We start from the raw sequence: 20,816 nt of genomic DNA on the forward strand, positions 1-20,816 counted from the left end.
TAACATTAAGGTTCGGGAATTTATAACAACGAACAACGAATAAAGAACATTAAATGTCGGGAATCACTTTATTAAAATATATTTAATACATCGAAACGACCCAACGGGTCGGGTTTACAATACGAACACGAAACAAAAAAAATTGACGAATGTCACACTTTAACTGCTCATGAACAGAGTTTGATTCATGAGCTTGCTGTTGCTAAGGCTTCTACCGAAGATGAGCGGAAGAAGGTGGAAGCTTATGCCCAGGATCCCACGGAATAGCATCACAAGGTTAGTCAGGAGAGAAACTCTTTAGTTGAAGAGAAAAAGAAACTAACTAAAGCTCAGGAGAAGCTTGAAGCTGATAGGTAGAAACCGACGAGAAGCTAGCTGCCGATGTTACCATTGCTGATCTCCAAACACAGGTTAATGAGCTCCTTTCTGAAAAACGGTTACTGTTTGAGGAAGGTATCCCTCATGTTGTCTCTTACCTTCTGCATTTTGTTGAATTTAACTCTGCCCTTGGTGAGGTTTATTGCCTGTCTATGAGATTTGAGGCAGGTCAAGCTAGCCGTCCCCTTAAAGGACTTGTAGCTTATTGACCCCATGCTTCCACTGACTTTGCTGCCGTTGTAAGGGCCATGGAAATAATGACCTTTCCTTATCTTGAGGCTGTTTCCCGTTGTTATGATCTTCCTTTTTCAACGTTTCAAGAAATTCCAAAAGGTCTCAAGAAGGAGCTTGCTTATCAAGTGATTCAAGCTATGGTTTACAAGATCATTGTGAAGGTCAATTCCGATGGAGATGGCTCTAATGACGCATCTGTTGATGGAAAAATTACTACCGAAATACCTGTTGAAGATGCCACTGACCATCCTGATAATAATGATGAAGGCGGGGAAGTTGAGGATACTCCTTCCCCGGCTACCGATCTCGAGCATACTCCTTCTATGTGACAGGTTGAGAAAACTCCCTCTCTCACCTCTTCCAAATCTTCCCCTAATGACTTTGATGCTGAGATGAACATGCTATACGGAGATCTCTTTGGTGATGTTCCTAAAGCTCCTGGGGAGAAGGATGCTACTGCTAGTGACAAGTAGCTTTGTTGTTTGTTTGCTAAGCTTCATGTGTGAAGCTTCTTTTGTTGGATTGTAAGCCTCTGTTGGCATGAACAGTTTATTTTTATGTATGTGATGTTAGGTAGCACCTTCTAAGGTGCCCTTATGTCTAATTTTTACTTCGTAGTTATTTTGTTTTGTTTGTTCGTGATTTTTATGCTTCTTTGTTATTTTTGCAATGCCTTTGAAACTTTGTTAAGGAGTGGTGTTGCAAACACCCTTCCTTACCTTAGTAACCAAGAACCGATGTAAAGCATATCACATCCGTATGTCAGTCCACAAGAAAAATTTATAACTTGTTTTGTGGTATATTGTTACATAAGTCCTTAGCTTTTTTAAGCTTATCAACTTTGTAAGCTACTGGATTCTTGTACTTATGGAGCAAGTTGTTGAGAGATGCTCAATCTCGTTGCATGAAGATGGTTTTTCTCTATGTGGTGCCAGGTCCCGTGAGGACGCTGGACCTATAAAGAGGGTGGATTGTGACATCCCACATTGGTTGGGGAGGAGAACTAAGCCTTCTTTATAAGGAGGTGGATACCTTCCCCATCATAACGCATTTTGGGCGCTTAATGGTAGTGGATGAGAGGAGAAGTCCACAGTTAAGTGTGCTTAGGTGGGAGTAGTAGCAGGATGGGTGACCTCTTGGGAAGTCTCCACCTAGGCAACCAAAAGCAAATCAGTGAGGCGATGGTGGTACGTCTCGGCCAAAGCGGACAATATTATGGTGCGGCGGTAGCTGGGCTGTTATAAGCTGTTTCTTGATTTCTTAAGGGAGTTGAAGGAAACATCTTTCATACATTACCTCTGTTGCTGCCCCACAGTCCATGTAAGCTCCATCTACGAGGAATCCATTCAGCTCAGCTTCCACTATGACTAGAGTTGTGACTTTGTGGTAAGGGTCAGCTGGCGGGAAGCATATGCTTTTGGTTCCAGGCAAGTGTTCGTTGCCTCTTGTTATAGACCTGAGCCATGTTTACTCCGAACACATTCATTCCACTCCCTTTACCTTCTTTTGGATATTTAAGCATGTGAGCTAGTTCACCACTTTGGGAAGGGTCTTCAATATGCTTCTTCAGCTGGAAGCAGTCATTGTTGTGAAGGCTAATGTCATTGTGGAAGGCACAAAAGTTGCCTGCATCGCGTTTGCTTGCCGGCTTAGATAACGGGCGAGGAGGACGAAAGTTATGTTTAGCTTCCTCGATTGCCAATATCTCTTGTGTAGTTTTAGTTAGAACCGAGAAGATCTATCCTTATCTTGAGGTCTTTGTTGGTGAGAAGGACGGCTTCTGTCATCTGACATTCTATGCTCGTAGTGCTTTTGTGGATGTTTCTCGACAAAGGATTGGAATCGAGGCTACTTCCTTTCTGAGGGGTGATTTCTCCAGCTCCCAGGATCACGTTTTCTCGTTTCTTGTTTATCCAGAGCTTTCTCCCCTCGAAAGTAGGCTTTTATTCTTTCGAAGGCTTCCTTCATGGTTTGGGGAATGTTCTCATGAAACATTCTCACAAGCTTCTTTGCTTTGATAGCGTTCATGTAACCTGAAACGAGCATCTTTTCTGATGCACCACTTTAGTTCAATCACTCTTTCTTGTATCTTTCCATGAAGATTCGGAGCTCCTCATGCTCCGTTTGCCTGATCTAGTCGAGGACCGCAACATACTTGGTGCACCTTCTTTGCTAGGTAAAGTTGGTTAAGAAGCTTTGGTATAGATCATCAAAGGAAGGTATGCTTCTCGATGGAAGATAATTGAACCAAAGCCGGGCAGGTCTTATTAGGGTTTGCATGAACATGTGACAACATTCTTCGATGTTCCATATTTCAACGGTAGCTTCTCCCGTGAAGATCTGAAGCTAATCTTCGAGATCTTTTGTTCCATCATAAGTCTTTATGTTGGCTAACATTTTGATCTTAGTTTGGAACATAAAGTTGGGCTATTTGTTCAGAGAAGCATGACAAGGTTGAAGGCTTATATGGCTGGTAAGATTCCAAGTGTGTTAAGTCACCTGAGCTGGTAGTGACAATACTTGGGACAGGGGTAACCACACGTTGGCTCATAGTTGGGATGCGTTGAGAAGCTTGCCACAGTAGGCTTCTCGGCCATTGTTGGCCATATCGAGACATCATGAGTGCCGCCATATGAGGGTACGTCATATCGGGCAGCATGAGACCTGGTTTTATATAAGCTTGAGGCATGGAGCACGCAATTTCTGCCACTGATGAGGTCACCATGCTGCTTACAAGGGGTAGTGACATCAGCGCTTCTGTCAAGGAGGTACTCGTTGGGGGAGGTACCGCAGAAGGTGCACTTTGAAAAAGCTATTCCATGGTGTACACTCCTGCTCCGTTGGGAGTTTTGAGTGAAGCTGTGAGGCTTACCCTTTCTCGAGGAGAGTTCATGTTTTCGTATTCCTCGATCTGCGAGCTACTGAGTCCTTGAGCATATCTCCTTTACGGAGAAGGTGTGCTCATGTTTATTGGACCAGGCATGGGAGAGAGTATGACTTTAGGTTCCTCGGTATAATCTAACCATATTTTCACCCTCTTAGCTCGCTCCTCCTGAGCCTAATTGTTCATCAGCTCCCTGAGCTAGAGGAAGTTCCGTTTAACACCTTCCGGCGTCATATTTATCCTCTCCACCAGAAGTGAAAATCACTCATTGGAGAGAAGATTCCACTTCTAGATGAGGGTGGTGTTTGGAACTCGAAAGATTGTGACAACGTGACTATTGGTCTGCTCGTCTCTGGTGAACTATGACCGATATTTTCCTCCATGGAGGAGTTTTCACGTGGCCGATCATCGTTTGGAGGAATACTCCTGCCGGGATTTCTCTTTTCAGCCATGAAAGAACAACTTAAGAATAATGGAACTAAAACTACTGGAATCTTTGTTCTAAGTACCATAGCCCCATGGTGGGCGCCACTTGTTATAAAGAGATAGCTAACATATGAGTATGGTGGTCCAAGAGTGTACCCCCTAACAGAGCTTCCCTACATGCTTAGAATAAAAGAAAACACGACTGGTTAGTCTCACCGTAGGAAGGGGTCACCTACGATCAACCTTCGACGTGAGAATCAGTTATATGATATGATGATAAGATTGTAGGAGTATAAAGAGAGAGTTTTGAGAAAATAGAGTGAATGAGAATGGATCTAGCTTCGGCTGAAACGTTTCTTTTATTGGCAGTTGGAAGCTTCTATGGGGGAAGCTTAAGCTTTTTAAAGGGAAGGACTAAGGATTCAACTCATCTTTCAGCTTACGCAGAATGGGTGCATGCCATTTTCATGCAACCATCATCCAGCTTTTGTTTGTCTTGCAGTTTCTTTTACTTTATAGCAGGCATCATCCTTTTGGCAGCCATAACTTTTTCTGCCATTTTACTGTAACAAGAGCTTCCTGGTCAACTTAGAAATCCTATGGGTGAAGCTTCTAGGTTCCCTGCCTGGCAGCTTGTGCTCGCTGCTTCTTTATTCCTATGTTTCCTTATTTTGTAAGATTTACTTTGTGAGTGGGTAGGGGTACCACGTCATCAAAACTAAACAACTCCTTTTTCTAAAACTGTGATTTACGTAAAAACAAACAAAGTTTAGTTTGTAATTCTTTTTTGTATTTATCGCTTAGAGTAGCTAAAAATAGGACCATGTGAATACGTACAAGGATAGTAATAGAACTAGGGAATACCCTTCCTAGCTCTTGATCATCTCACTCCATTCTACTGTGCACACTTGATCGTCTACGTTACATTATTTTTGTAAAGCAAAAAACCATACAAAAAAATTTAATAAAACCAAAAAAAATAAAAATAAAAAACCAAAATGTTTAACAAGCATCTCTCGTTCAAAATTTTTTTTCGGTTTAGCTTTCGTGTTTAGTTTAGCTTTCAGGGTTGGTGTGTTTAGTTTAGCTTTTAGGGTTAGTTTTTGAGAATTTAGGTTTTTTATTATTATTATTATTATTATTATTATTTTAGGGGGTTGGGGGCATGAAATTAGATAGATGGTCGAAAATTTGAGTTCCTAGTTTTTATTTGTTTTTGAGCTCCCCTTTACACTCACTCTAACCTACTTAATATGACTTTACATCCAAAATTTCAAAATATTGTTTCACTAACTATATGAACTCCTTTTTCATAATAAAATATGTATTATAATTATGGGTAAAGTTAAAATAAAAAGGATAACTAAAATGAGAAGGGTGAGAAAATATCTAATACATTGATCTCATATTTGAATGGTGGAGATTAATTTAAGAAAATAAGTTGATGAGAAGGGCATAAAGATAATAACCACTTTTGTTGACTTTCTCTTTCCACATGCAAGACACATGCCAATCCCCCATTATTTTAAAATGTACATAACTTTTTCATGCAACATTACCTTTTTTTTTTTAATTTTCACTATAATAACAAGCATTTTTTATCTTTAATATGAGTGTCATATTGTTATATAAAAATTAAAAAATTAGTGGGTTTTTTTATATTGTGTTATTAATTGTTCATTATGATTTTTAATTGGATTTTCTATACATTGTGTTATAAATTTTGATCATTGTGTTATCAACTGATACTCATATTAAAGATAACAATTAAAACAAAGATTACGTCATTGTGTTTTTTTGTTTGTCATTGTGTATTTGTGCTCATCATTTGTCTTTCTACTTATGATTGTGTATTGCGTTCATGTTATTGTGTAATATGTAGTTTCTATTGTGTTTTACGTTTCAGGTAATTGTGTGACATGTATTCACCATTGTGTTTTACGTTTCATTGTCTAACTAAGGTTTACTTAGACCACATTCTAAGGCTGCACGAGAGTAAAAAAAATATAACTCGAGGACATTATGATCAAAATCCTTAATTAACTATTGAGAAGAATAGTTTTGTTTACTTGGGTTAAACACCTCCAAATTCTGATTCTTTCCCAACCTTTTAAAACTTCATTGTACAGGGAAGGGATTGAAACACCAAAGATTGAAATAAGATATGAGAATTTGTTGGTTGAAGGAGATGCTTATGTTGGTGATAGAGCTATTCCTACTCTATATAATGCTACCATCAACTCAATTGAGGTGCATTTTCTCCTACATTTTCCAACTTCTTTATTTATTTTTTTTCATTTATACTTTTTGAAACAAATTTACAGAGCACACTACAATTTATTGGGCTCAGTCCTTCCAAGAAGAAAAAAGTTAAGATTCTTGATTCCGTTAGTGGAATTATCAAACCATCAAGGTTCTTGCTTTGTTTAATATTTAATCATCATATCTTCTTTAAGAAATAAGAACCTTTGTTAATACTTTTTATAGATAAATACAGGATGACATTGCTTCTAGGTCCTCCGGGTGCAGGCAAATCTACATTAGTGCTAGCACTTGTCGCAAAACTTGATAAGGATTTGAAGGTAATATATTTTCTTTCAAGCAATAATATTAGACTAGTTATGCATGTATAGTTAACGTATTTAGAAAGTATTCATGTGTAATATTTGTCAGCATTGTGTTTGTTCGCTAATGGATCATGGTTTTTCAAACCAGGTGTCCGGAAATGTCACCTATTGTGGCCACCAACTTTCTGAATTTATTCCTCAAAGAACATGTGCTTATATCAGTCCATATAATCTTCATACTGGGGAGATGACAGTCAGAGAGACACTGGATTTTTCGAGACGGTGCTTGGGTGTTGGGCCAAGATATAAACTACTAGCAGAAATTTTGAAGATGGAGAAAGAAGTTGGAAATTGTGATATGGATGCATTCATGGATGGAAGCAAAGAAACCAATTTGATCACAGACTATGTTCTCAAGGTTTGTTGTATCAACTCTTATTTTCATGGATTATTGATACCAATTATCATTCAACCAGGAATCAAACTAAGAACAAGAGTAGAACATAGAAATTTTCTATTAGGGATCGGTTATATACGATCATTGTTAGAGACGCAGCGTTTACATTGAAACGACACATACATACGTATTACAGTTTACATCTTTGGGTTTGGACATACAGAATCCTGTACTAAATACAATGACACTTTAGACTCTTCATATAAACTATTAACTAATATTATATGAACAACCCTGAAACTTGTATAAGCAATTAGCTCCAACGTCAGCTTTGTTAGTTGTTTTAAAATTTAAGTATATGGTAATGATGGTTCGTATTGGCAATTGCAATACATAGCAACATTTTTACTGGTAGAAAACTAGAACATTTCATATGAAATAGTTGTCGGAAATGCGTATGAAACATCTGTTTCCAACAAAAGCAATTCAGATAAATTTCATAAAAACGTTTCGATTGTTTTTCTAGGCATATACGACGCAAGTTTTCCTACATATTTCGGAAAATTTTCCAACCCATTTCCGACCATGGTATTAATTTATGTTATTTTTTTCTTTTTAACTTTCCTTCATATTGTTGATCATTTTTTCTTCTCTCTCACATTTTAGACGAAAACAACTTAAAAAACCAAAGAAAAAAAAAGTCCATTTTTTTCCTGTTAAATACATATTTTACTATATCTGTTTTATAGATTCTTGGACTGGAAACCTGTGCTAATACTATGGTTGGTGATCAAATGAGAAGAGGTATCTCGGGTGGGGAAAAGAAACGTGTCACTATTGGTACGTTTCATATACTATTGATGTTTTATATTACTCTCGATTAGTATGAGTGAACGCATTGTTTTATATGTTGTGTGTCCGGACACCACAAAGACCCAAGATCCGGACCGCAATCTAGAAATGGCAACCCGGTCAACTTTCGTGGAACAATAACTACAAATTAGGAAGTAAAGTTAGTGGGACTTAGTGCTTCACGTCTGCATGCATTCCATATTTTCCTCCATGTTCTGGTTAAAGTGCATATTAAATAGGTTAGACTAGGATTTACATTGGTATCTATTTAAGCAGTTGTATTTCGTTGAATGAGGATTATTTTTAAAAATGATGAACTGATCTGACTTTTTCTCGAGTTTTCTATTCTGGTTTCCATCTATTATTTTGGACCATTAGATTAACGATTAGGTTCTTATCATTATATATATATTGGTATGTTGTTTCATATACTATGTCGGCCTATAATTTAATTAATCCATATGTGTTAAAATTTAAGGGTTGTAGTGTAATTAGTCAAAGTATGTTTATTTTGTATCTAGAATGTCGTATAGGGTCTAGAAGTGTCAAAATGAATGTATATAACTTCCATAGCATATGTTAAATTGGGGTTAGAGCTGAAAGGTTGTATCCTTTAAACGACGTGATTGTCGGTGGTGTATAGATAGGGGTCAATGGACAAATTCAAAATCATTCAAAATTGTTGTAAAGATAGTGTCATCAAATTATCATTAAAATTCTTATTGATTTCAATTATGTTTCATCTTTTTTCTTAATCAATCAATTGTTAAAGATCATAATCTGGGCAACAAGTAGTATCAGAGCATCAGGTTCTCTTTGATCGATTAATTGAAATCAGAGAAGAAGGTTGTGATTGCCGGTGGATTCCAACAATTAATTGAAGATTAGTTAAGATTCGGGTTTCAAAATTCAACAAATCAGGGTGTCATTTGTTATGGTAGTCGGCTGTGATATTACCAGAGGGAAAGGAATAGCAGTGGCGGTAGATTAGTTGCGCCGGTGGTGCAGTTCTCGCAAGAATGACACGGCGGCGATGGTAGTTTTCCAGCAGCGGCGTTTTCCAGTAATTTAAAGGTAGCGGTGGTATTTTGGGTTTCAGTTGTGGTATTTTCCGGCAGAGGACAATGCGGTGGTCTTGTGGTTCCGGTTAACAATGGCAGCGGTAGTTCATTAGTATTCGACTACAAATAGGAACCCAAATAGATAAGATCAATTCGATCTATTCCCATAAAATAGTTGATTTGTTGAAGGATTCAAACCAACAAGGAGAAAAAAGGACTTGTTCAGTTTGATCAGTTCATATAGAACATTTAAAGAGGAAACAACTACCGATGCAGAGATTATCGAGGGTGACTAAAGGAATATTAATATGAAAAATTCATACTTGCAAGATTCTATTCGGAATTTTTGTATTTTTAATATATAGAACCATTAGGTTTGCCTATACGGATAGTTTGGAAACCCTAGGCAATCAAAGTGAAAGTTATACAAATAAAAAGTATGTCAGATTTAGGAGGACCGGGTAATACCAACGTAATGGTTGCACACAAACAAGTAGGATCATTAACCCATTATCAATGCCCTATTTTAAATTCAACGACCTACACAATGTGGGCGATTTAAATCAAGATTATTCTTGAGGAGAATAATTGATGGAAAATGATTGAACCTACTGAAAACATGCAACCGATTATTCGAAAAGACAAGTCGACAATTGCATACATGTATCAAGTGATACTGTAGGCTTTCATTTTGCAAGTTGCAAATTGTAAAACGGAAAGGAAGTGTGGGAAGTGTTGAGAAAAAGGCATGTCGGTGTTGAACAAGTGTAGTGGAGTTCCAAATGATGCAAATGAAGGCGGATGCGTCGATAGGCGCCTTTATGTAGAGGATTAACACATATGCCACTAAGGTTAGTGAATTGGAAGAATCCTTGGATTAACGTATGCTTGTACGGAAACTCATAGAATCTGTGTCAAACCGGTTTAACCAGATTGAAGACTTATGAAAAACGGAAAAGGCTCAAGAAAGGAAGCCTTGGAGACGGTCAAGATAGGTTGTTGTGTACACGCCACAACAACAACTGAGGCCGGGATAAGCGATTTGGAAAGTGTGAGAGAGGAAGGTTTAATCCGTCATGAAGAAATTGGCATAAAGAAAGGCTTAGAGAAGAAGATGATGAAGAAGAAGATGAAGAAGAAGATAGTCCACGAGAAGGAAGAAAACGAAATATGCCTCGTAATAATTTCAAAGATTGTTATGGGGGTTATGATGGAGAAGCAAATACCCTAGAAATGAAAGCAGATTCAGAAAATATTTGAGTGAAGTAGAATGTTATAATTATCATAAATTTGGACACTATGCAAGAGATTTTCCGAAGAAAAATAAAGCACAGGAAGAGTCTAATTTGGTGCAAGAAGACGAGGAACCGATACTCTTAATGACAATTATGGGAGAGAATGAAGATCAAGAAGAAAATGAAGACCTCATTAAGTTGGAGAATGAAGATAAAGCATGAAGATGTAGAAGGCACGGATTAATAAAATAGGGGGTGGGGGGGGCGATGTTGGCCTATAATTTAATCAATCCATATGTGTCAAATTTTAGGGGTCGTAGTGTGATTAGTCAAAGTATGTTTATATTGTATTTAGAATGTCTATGTAAGTATAGGGTTAGAAGTGTTAGATGGAAAGTATATAACTTCCATGATATATGTCAAATTAGGGTTAGAGAAGAAAGGTCGTATCCTTTAAACGACGCAACTGTTGGTGGTGTATAAATAAAGAGTCAAAATCATTCAGAATTGTTGTAAACATTGTATCATCAAATTATCAATAAAGTTCTTACTGATTTCAATTCTATTTCATCTTTGTTCTTAATTGATCAATGGTTAAAGATCATAATCTAGGCAACACACTATTGGTATGTTTTATATTGCTACGACTCAATCAATTCAGGTTGAGTTTTAAAAAAAATCAATAAATTTTTCAAAGGCTACATGAAACCCTCAACTTCCACTACATGAAACCCTCACCGTCACCCACCGCCCCACCCACCTGAATTTAATTTTTCATTGAAAAATGCCATAAAATGATGTTTGATTTGGTCTTCTACTATTTGTGTTAGCAACAGCATACATTTGACCATCCCTATAAATAATAAATGACAATTGCTGCACCAAATCTTCAGATCACGTTCAACACCTCCAATTGTTCATCTATCTTTTTGAACACTTTTCTTCTTCTGCTAAGATTCATTATGCATGCCAAGTGTTCAACGAAATTACCCGGTGAAAATTTTTGATTTTTTTAGGGTTTGGTTTCAGACCCCGTTTCGTAGCTGGTTTTTAGGGTTCTTTGACCTTCTCGATCATCTAATCGGAGTTTGATCTTTTAATTTTTAAGGCTTGTTTGTGGTTCGTGGCTTCCGAGGTGTTTTGTTGGGTGATGGTGGTATGGTCGGGGCTAATGATGGGGGTGTTTGGGTGTGTCATTTTAGATGTTTCCACTGTTGCCCGGATGGATCACAGGGTCCAAAGGGGTTTCTTGATTGGTCACGCATGTTAAGCAGCTCCATTTGTCATCCAATAACAAGAAACAAACCTTGCTGGACGTGATCTCCAAGGATTTTGATTTGTTTGTTTCGGTTGGTGAGGCTTTAAAGGTCTCACGTCAGTGGGTGTGTGGGGTGTGTATGGAGTTACATGCTCTCCGTCGGGGGTGCCATCATGATGGCGGGACGGTCTGGTTCTAGTGAGTCACGGGAGATGTGGAGGAGTTTATAGTGGGGATTGCTAAGCCATATGTTGGGAGGGAAGTTGTTGTGGTGGGAAGGTTAGGGGTAGATGTAGCTCTCCTTGACCGTGTCTTCTCTCTTCCAATCACGACTGTTAAAAGCATCCCTCATAATTGTCGTGTGGCTTTTTCCCAAGCCTTAGTGGTTGCTCTGGGTAAGGTGGAGGCTATGCAGAGTCTATTAAGGCGTGGGTGAAACTTTTGTTGTTACCACGTTACACGTTACGAGGTTTCAGACCTTTTAACTGCTAGGAACGCAGGTCTCGCAATGGGAAGTCTCTGTAATGCCATAGTATTAAACGGTCCTTGGCAGCTTGGGGTGACGATGACTGAGCTTATTTTATCGCATTTTAGACAATCCTTAGGGGTTGCTCCGGGTGGTGATGCGTTTGTCCCCGAGTCTGACAACTCTGGGTTGTGCGCCAATGTTAAACAATTCTTGCGGAAAGTTACGGATGGCATTTCATTACTGCGTTTAAAGTTTTATGCTCTTCAAGGGTCGCACCTTTCGGTAAGGATACTTTGAACGCGCTGGTATCTAAGCATCCCATCTTGCCTCCTTCGATTATGCATGTTTCACTGCTCTCTGAGCCTTCCATTTTTGTGGACATTGATTGTGTGCTTGGGTGCATTAAATCTTTCCCTCAACGGACTTCATGTGGGAGGGACGAATTAAGAGCCCAACACTTTTTAGATGCATTGTGCGGAGAGGGGTCTGCGATTGCGGATAGTTTGCTAAAGGCTATTTCCATAGTGGTTAATTTATTTTAGGGGGCAGGTGTCCTAGGGTGTTGGCAGAGTTTGTTGCATCTGCCCCGTTAACGCCATTGATTAAACCGAACAATGGGATTATACCTATTTTTGTAGGGGGGGGGGGCATTTGGAGGAGGTTGGTCTCTAAGGTAGCTATGAGGGGTGTCAGGAAGGAGATCGCGAAATACCTCTATGACTTTCAATTTGGGGTGGGAGTCTCTAGTGGGGCAGAGGTCGTGCTCCATAGCGCGAACATGCTTCTAAATCAGTTTCGCTAAGAAGGGTCATTGGCTATTGTTATTTGATTTCTCTAATGCCTTCAACTTAGTCGATAGTATGGCCCTTCTACATGAGGTTCGGAGTCGATGTCCTTCTATTTCCCTATTGGTGGATTTTTTATATGGGCAGTCGGCTAGGTTATATGTGGGTGATGTTTACATTTGGTCCGCCATTGGGTTCAACAGGGGGACGCTCTTGGGCCTCTCCTTTTTGCCTTAGTTTTGCATCCACTTGTTTACCGAATCAGAGATCATTGCAAGCTTCTCTTCCATGCTTGGTACTTGGATGATGGTACGATTATTGGGGACACTAGAGAGGTGGCTAAAGCATTACATATTATAAGGGCCGAGGGGCTTCATTTGGTTCTTAAATTAAACGTTAAGAAAACATAATTATTTTGGCCAACGTGCAATGGGGTGAAGGTGCAGAAGGGGTTGTTCCCTTGCGGGATTGGAAGGCCAGTGCTTGGTGTGAAACCCCTTGGCGGCGCTGTAAGTCGAGATGCAGAGTTTATCAGTAGTTTGGCTATGAAAAGGGCGTCTAGTGCGGTGGAACTGATGAGTTGTCTCCCAAGGCTCAGGGACCCTCAATGTGAGCTTCTTTTGCTTTGCTCCTGTATGGGAGTCGCAAAGATGTTGTTTGGTCTAAAAATGTGCCAACCTATGTATGTGGGGGAAGCTGTTTCTATTTTTGACAATGGCCTCTCGAGGGGAGATTAAGGACATCGTGATTTGTGGGGTCGGTTCTTCGGGGCCCTCCAATGGAGGTTGGCATCACTTTCGTCCCGTTTAGGTGGGTTGGGGTTTATGTTCGTCCGAGGATGCATCTACATATGCTTTTGTGGCTTCGAGAGCACAATCATGGAGTTTGCATGACCACATTCTTCAGGGTTGTGATATTGATGGGTTGGACTCTGATTATGGGTGTGCGATGGATTGTTCGCATACTTCACTTCCCGATTTTGATCTTAGCGGGTTCTCTAATAAGGACATCACCCCCCCAAGCCCTACTTGCTTTGGCGAGTGCCTTATTTAGTGGAATCGTCCAGAGTTTAGAAGTGAGGTTTGATTTATCCCCTCACCAAATGGCGGTGTTTGAATGTCTTCGAGCTCAGGATTTTCTTATGGCCATCCCCATTAAAGGATTGGGTCAGCATATGTCGGGGTTGGAGTACCGGGCTATCCTTAAATACCGGCTAACGATCCCTATGTTTTTGACTGATGGGCCTTTCCCAGTTTGTCACAAGGTTTGTTTGGATTCTTTTGGAGACCATGCGGTTCATTGGAAATAATTACCTGGTTTTAAATACAGACATGATTTGGTTAGGGATGTTCTGTGTGATGTTCTTAAACGGGCAGGGATTTCTGCTAAAAAGGAGGCCCCTGTTACAGCCAGCTGATATTCTTGTGTTTTGGTGAGCAGGGGGAAACACGCCTGTGTGGACCTTACAGGAGTGTCTCCTCTTATTGGGCTCAAGGACCGTGGGTTTATGTGAGTCAGGCTGTGTTGAAGGCAATTGGGCAAAGTTATTAAGCACGAGAAAGAAAGCTTGTTTTAAGAATCAACATGTGTTTCTCCCATTTGCTTTTGATACATTTGGTTTTCTGGCCCCGGAGGCTGTGAATTATCTGAGCAAGGTTCAGTGTGTCATGCATAGTACTTGTTCAGCTCCTAAGTCCCATGGCTTCGTTTTTTAATAGGATTGGCTTTGCTATTCAAAAGGGGGTGGTGGCGTAGCTTGTTATCTTTTTGCCTGTCACTTTATTGCAATCGTTTTGAGTTAATGAGAAATCTATTTTAAAGATTTTTTTTAAAGAACTTTGAACTTGTGTAAGTAATGCAAATAACTTGTGACCGCTACATGTTTGAAACTACCTTATTTAATCAGATACATATATGTTTCTACATTTTGAGTTTTCGACAATAACTTTATACAGGAGAGATGCTTGTGGGACCTGCAAATGTATTTTTCATGGACGAAATATCGACTGGACTAGACAGCTCCACCACTTGCCGTATCACCAAGTTCTTTCAACAAATGGTTCATGTAATGGACTTAACAATGGTCATCTCTCTTTTGCAACCTGACCCGGAGACATACAAACTTTTCGATGATCTCATATTGATGTCAGAAGGCCAGATTGTGTACCAAGGTCCTTGTGAAAATGTTCTTGAGTTTTTCGAGTTGATGGGATTTAAGTGTCCAGAAAGGAAGGGGGTAGCTGACTTCCTTCAAGAGGTGACTTCAAGAAAAGACCAAGAACAATACTGGATCATAGAAGATCAACCTTACAGATATGTTACAATCGATGAATTTTCGCATGCGTTTAAGTCTTTTCACATTGGACAGAAACTAGAAAGAGATATTCGTATTCCTTATGATAAATCCAAAACACATCCGGATGCTTTGGTAAAAGAAAAGTATGGAATATCTAATACCGAACTGCTGAAAGCATGCTTCGACAGGGAGTGGTTGTTATCGAAGCGTAACTGGTTTCTCTATATTTTTAAGACAGTGCAGTTAACATTTATGTCACTGGTGGGCATGACTATGTTTTTCAGAACAACAATGCATGCAGGAAGCTTGGAAGATGGAATGAAGTTTTATGGTTCACTTTTCTTTGGTCTTATTATTGTAATGTTTAACGGGATGACTGAGCTTGCACTGACAGTGATAAGACTTCCGGTTTTCTATAAACAAAGAGATTCGTATTTGTATCCCGCATGGGCTTTTGCTCTTCCAATTTGGGTACTTAGAATCCCCTTATCTTTGATGGAATCAGGAATTTGGGTTGTTCTTACATATTACACTATTGGATATGCTCCAGATGCCACCAGGTAAACACACAAGAATTTCATGATATATCATTCGGTTTCTTCATCATTGAAATGAACAGTTATTGTGGTTCAGATTGGGTAAACAGTTCTTGACCTTCTTTGCCATACATCAAATGAGTTCCTCTCTTTTTCGATTGATTGCTGCGGTTTCTAGAACAGAAGTACTTTCAAACACTATAGGTCCTTTCATTCTGATGATGATAGTCACCCTTGGAGGATTCGTAGTGGCTAAGGGTACAATTTCCTTTCTGTTACCATAATGGTATTTCCCTTACATATATTATCATTATTATTATAATTATTATTAGCTTTTATATAGCTGTTAAACTGTGATCTTATTATTAATATTACTATAATTAGTATTAGTTTTTATATAACTGTTAAATTTTGATTCCCTTTATTTTGCTTCATACACATGTACTTAGAGCCGAGGGTCTCTCTGGAAGCCACCTCTTTATTCCTTTGGATAGAGGTACGGTGTGCCTACATCACACCCTCCCCAGACCCTACTTATAGCTTTGCTGTCGGTGGGATTTTACTGGGCATGATTGATTGATTGATTGATTTGATATGTTGGGAAAATGAACAGTCAAGCGGGTTGGTTGCAAGTTTTTAGGCCCTATCAAAATTGGTTTGGCTAAGTTAGCTCACTCAACTTTTTCACTCGTTTAAGTTGTAATTGTCCCATAAAATTATATCTTCTTTCGTCATGTTTGTGGTTTGAACTATATATATCATTGTCACCAAAGTAAAACAAACTGACAAATCTAGTTACTGTGTAATTTCAGATGATAAGGAGCGATGGATATCATGGGCATTCTATACCTCTCCTATGATGTTTGCACAAAATGCCTTGGTTATAAATGAGTTTCTTGACAAAAGATGGAGTACTGTAGGTTTTCTTGATACTTTATTATTTATATTTGCATTGAAAGAATCAATGTAGCATTCTTCTCATTGCAACTTAATATAAGTCTTCTACATGCAGCCAAATATAGATCCTCGAATCAACGCGTCAACGGTTGGGGAAGCCCTTCTCAAATCACGAAGCTTTTATACAGAAGAATGTTGGTTTTGGATATCTCTTGGAGTCCTTCTTGGGTTTTCAGTTGTCTTTAACATATTATCCATCGTAGCTCTAACTTTCTTAAATCGTAAGTACCTTAATGCTTGCATCAAAAGGGTGTTTGGTAAAATAATAATACAACTTGCCTCGATATTCTACCATAGTACTCATAGTGAATATGACTTCTTTGGTCAAGTTAGAGCACTCAGATAACTCATTATAGACTAAAACAACTTTAAAATACAAAAATAGAAATCCCAATATTATCTATTATAGTCAGTTTTGTTAGAATAATCATAGATTCTAGTTAATCAAAATCATGCAATCACTTTCAGAATGTAAATCCAAGCACCCCATCTACTTTTCTTTCTAGTTTGGTACTTAAAGTTTTTGATGTATATACAAGTCCTTTTCTTTCAGCTTTTGGTGATGCTAAACCAGTTATCAGAGAGGAAAATGATTGCAGGAATTCAATCAATGATAGTAAAGAAGAGTTGTATGAAGGTGAGTGTTTGCCTTTTCTATTATGATGCAGCCAGCATTGGAAAAATAAGATTTGAAATCAGGTAAAAAAAATAAGCATGATGGTGATGAATTCTTTTTGACACAATGCAAGTGCTTTTGAAGGTATTGATATGGCAATAAGAAGCACTTCAGGAAGAAACAACTCAATCGTGGAAAGACGACGAATGGTTTTGCCATTTCAACCTCTTTCACTTGCTTTCAGCCATGTCAATTACTACATCGATACACCTTATGTTAGTCACATTAAAAAAAAAAAAGACCTTTCACTGGTTATATGTATTTTGCAACTACTGATTCTCACAAGTATATGACTAGGAAATGAAGGCTAGAGGAATTAACGAAAATCGACTACAATTGCTCAAGGATGTTAGTGGTGCTTTTAGACCTGGAATATTGACTGCACTTATAGGTGTAAGTGGTGCTGGAAAGACAACCTTGATGGATGTGTTAGCAGGCCGAAAGACCGGTGGATATACTGAAGGAAATATCTTCATTTCCGGATACCCCAAGAATCAAGCAACATTTGCTCGTGTTAGTGGTTATTGTGAACAAAATGATATTCATTCACCAAATGTCACTGTTCATGAATCTCTTTTATACTCTGCATGGCTTCGTCTGTCTTCGGATGTTAATACAAGAACACGCAAGGTATTTAGTTATCATTACCATTAATGTCTTCCTGGCATATGTTAATTTAACTAATCAAGTAAACAATCTTATATATTTTCTTTTTCTTACTTAGATTTATAATTAATCTGAAATGTAGATATTTGTTGATGAACTGATGGAAGTAGTTGAGCTCCATCCTTTAAGGAATGCTATGGTTGGACTTCCAGGAGTAAACGGTCTTACAATAGAACAACGGAAGAGGTTGACAATAGCGGTGGAGTTGGTGGCGAACCCATCCATCATTTTCATGGACGAACCAACATCTGGTCTCAATGCTAGATCCGCAGCCATTGTCATGCGTACTGTAAGAAACACGGTTGACACGGGGAGGACTGTTGTTTGTACAATTCACCAACCAAGCATAGACATTTTTGAATCCTTTGATGAGGTTTGTAGCATACAAAGTAGAGGTTGTAAGTTGGGTAGCAGGCCAAAACACAAAGTTAGGATAAAAATGGTTAGATTGACGTATATAAACAACTCATCTGTCCATTTCAAATAAAAGTTAGAAACTGGTATTGTGTTAATTATGAATTGAAAATATACTTTCGAATGAAACGATTTTTAGGATGGTGTACGCACTAAAAGTAGACTTTTGAATTATTCATTTGACCCCTTCTCCTTTTAGCTAGATTTCTTTTAATCGGTTTGATGTGAACCAAAACCCAAATCATCCCATTAATTCATAAATGAATGGGTTTAAACCAACTATAGAAATGCCATTGAATTCTAATAGGATTTTGCTGCGTCTGTTTGCAGTTACTATTGATGAAGATTGGAGGACAAATTATCTATGCAGGGCCATTAGGTCATCAATCTCACAAGCTGGTGGAGCATTTTGAAGTGAGTAATATTATTCTAGGGGACTTTAAATGAAACTTTCTTAAAATTATATTTGCTATATATATGTATAGGCTATTCCAGGAGTTCCAAAGATCAAGAATGGTTATAATCCTGCTACATGGGTGTTGGAAGAGACTTGTTCTTCAGCTGAAACTCAACTTAATGTTGACTATGCTCAAATTTATGCCAACTCCACCCTTTATCAGTAAATTCTAAATCTTGATACATTACCATGTGATTGTTTTCTTAATTTCTATTATATAAGAACACCTCCAGGGTCAATGAAACACTAATTAGGGAGCTTAGTTCCCCTCAAACTGGTTCAAAGGATTTATTTTTTCCAACTGAGTACGCTCAACCGTTTATTGTACAATGCAAAGCCTGTTTGTGGAAACAACACTGGTCCTATTGGAGGAACCCACAATATAATGCGGTCCGCTTCATCACCACCATCGTTATGGCTGCTATGTTTGCTGCTGTTTTCTTCAAAAAGGGTAAACAGATGTATGCATCTCACCTCAAGAACAAATACTGTAATGAGCATAATATAAATTAAATACTGTATCAATAACTTACCTGTGAGTTTGTGTACCCAGACAAAAGGTACAAGATCTTGTAGACTTGGCTGGAGCACTATATGCTATTGTTCTCTTCCTTGGATCAATGAATGAAAATACTGTGCAGCCGATTGTTGCGGTAGAGAGAACCGTTTTCTATCGTGAAAAGGCTGCTGGGATGTATTCATCATTACCTTATGCACTTGCCCAGGTAATGAATGGATAAAAAAGACGAAACGTTTTATATGCGTTTTGTCATAAGACTACAAAATCCATACTTCCCATCCATAACCCATTTCATTTTCCCCTAATCTACTGTTTTATTTCACTCATTTAAGATAAAACATAACGCAAATCGACCCCTCGTAAGCATATATAGGGTCAAACTGCCAACTTCATAACTACTTGAATGCTGTCCCTGTGCAGGTGACCATAGAGTCTATATATATCGCGATTCAGACCACTATTTACGCCTTCATTTTGTACCCGATGTTTGGATTCGAGTGGACTCCTGCTAAATTTTGGTCTTTCTACTACTACTTGTTTATGGGCTTCATCTACTTCACTCTATTTGGCATGATGACTATGGCATTGACACCAGCACCTGAACTTTCTGCTATTTTGATCTATTTTTTCACATGCCTTTGGAACTTGTTCTCGGGTTTCTTAGTCCCAAGACCGGTATGTTGCCGTTTTTTAAACTTTCAGTATTCGGCGATACTAACAAATAAAATGCGGATATTATTGCAGCAAATACCAATATGGTGCAGGTGGTATTACTGGGCAAACCCTCTCAGCTGGACAGTTTATGGTCTCTTAACCGGCCAGATCGGTGAGGACACTTACATGGTGGAGGTGCTCGGAGCTGGTAACATGACGGTTAAAGGTTTTATCAAAGAGGGTTTGGGTTACGAGTATGGCCTCCTTCCGGTGGTGGCAATAGCACATGCTGGCTGGATCCTTGTGTTTTTCTTTGTGTTCGTCTTTGCCATCAAGTTCCTTAATTTTCAGCATAGATAATATTTCCTAGTCATATGTTATCAATGTTTTCACACAATAACTCACCAAATAATTGTAAAATAAAGGATCAAAGAGGGCATTGACCATACCATAGAATATTTGCCATGTAGATTCATTAATGTATTCTAAAATCTGAAGTGTATTTTGAGCAGGGCTGTGGTTAAAATGGTTTGGTCAACTCATTGAGGGTTGATGCTTCCTTTCTTTGGTAGACTATTTGAATCCGGTTCCATATTTATTTCTTAGTTCTTATCAATTCATTTTTTGAATATTGAATTTTTTAATATCGAATAGACAAACCATTTTTTTTCTTTTTTTAATGAGGATTGATAAATGAACTTAACTCTTTTTTAAAATATGCAATTATTCAAACATTTAATACTCAAAAACCATTTTATCGTTTATAGAAATTTAATACAAACTAGCAAGTCTGTAATTATATAAACAAAAAGTAATAATAATAATAATAATAATAATAATAATAATAATAATAATAATAATAATAATAATAATAATAATAATAATTCCAACTGAACCGAACTGCTTTGTCCGGTTAAATTGGCGAGACCTGTTAGGTTCGTCAAAACCATCCGAACAAACTTTTCCCATAAAAGTACCAAACACAGCGATTACATAGTTAGGTCAACAAGGGACCTATGTGTACGTATTAGACAATTAAGGTTTGGCATAGATTTTACAATGGTACAAGAGTTTATATCTATATCAAATGATCC

At 38.2% G+C, this 20,816-nt stretch overlaps 1 protein-coding gene across 1 annotated transcript; it reads left to right on the forward strand.

The window, feature by feature from the left end:
• Nucleotides 1-1,004: 1,004 nt before the first annotated feature.
• LOC143531622 (ABC transporter G family member 39-like) lies at nucleotides 1,005-20,111 on the forward strand. Its single transcript, XM_077026882.1, has 20 exons — nucleotides 1,005-1,081; nucleotides 6,052-6,172; nucleotides 6,247-6,335; nucleotides 6,420-6,504; nucleotides 6,638-6,907; nucleotides 7,636-7,726; nucleotides 14,502-15,402; nucleotides 15,476-15,636; nucleotides 16,191-16,294; nucleotides 16,391-16,556; nucleotides 16,889-16,961; nucleotides 17,085-17,226; nucleotides 17,309-17,641; nucleotides 17,760-18,050; nucleotides 18,422-18,505; nucleotides 18,577-18,710; nucleotides 18,782-19,009; nucleotides 19,102-19,273; nucleotides 19,489-19,743; nucleotides 19,813-20,111. Exons 1-20 carry the CDS (start codon nucleotides 1,005-1,007, stop codon nucleotides 20,080-20,082), a joined length of 4,047 nt encoding a protein of 1,348 aa, XP_076882997.1. The 3' UTR covers nucleotides 20,083-20,111.
• The last annotated feature ends 705 nt before the right edge of the window (nucleotides 20,112-20,816 follow it).

This window comes from Bidens hawaiensis, unplaced genomic scaffold, assembly GCF_021521415.1.
Source record: "Bidens hawaiensis isolate Kalapana, Puna unplaced genomic scaffold, B.hawaiensis_p1.1 tig00000697_1, whole genome shotgun sequence".
In the NCBI taxonomy this organism is placed as follows: Eukaryota; Viridiplantae; Streptophyta; class Magnoliopsida; order Asterales; family Asteraceae; genus Bidens; species Bidens hawaiensis.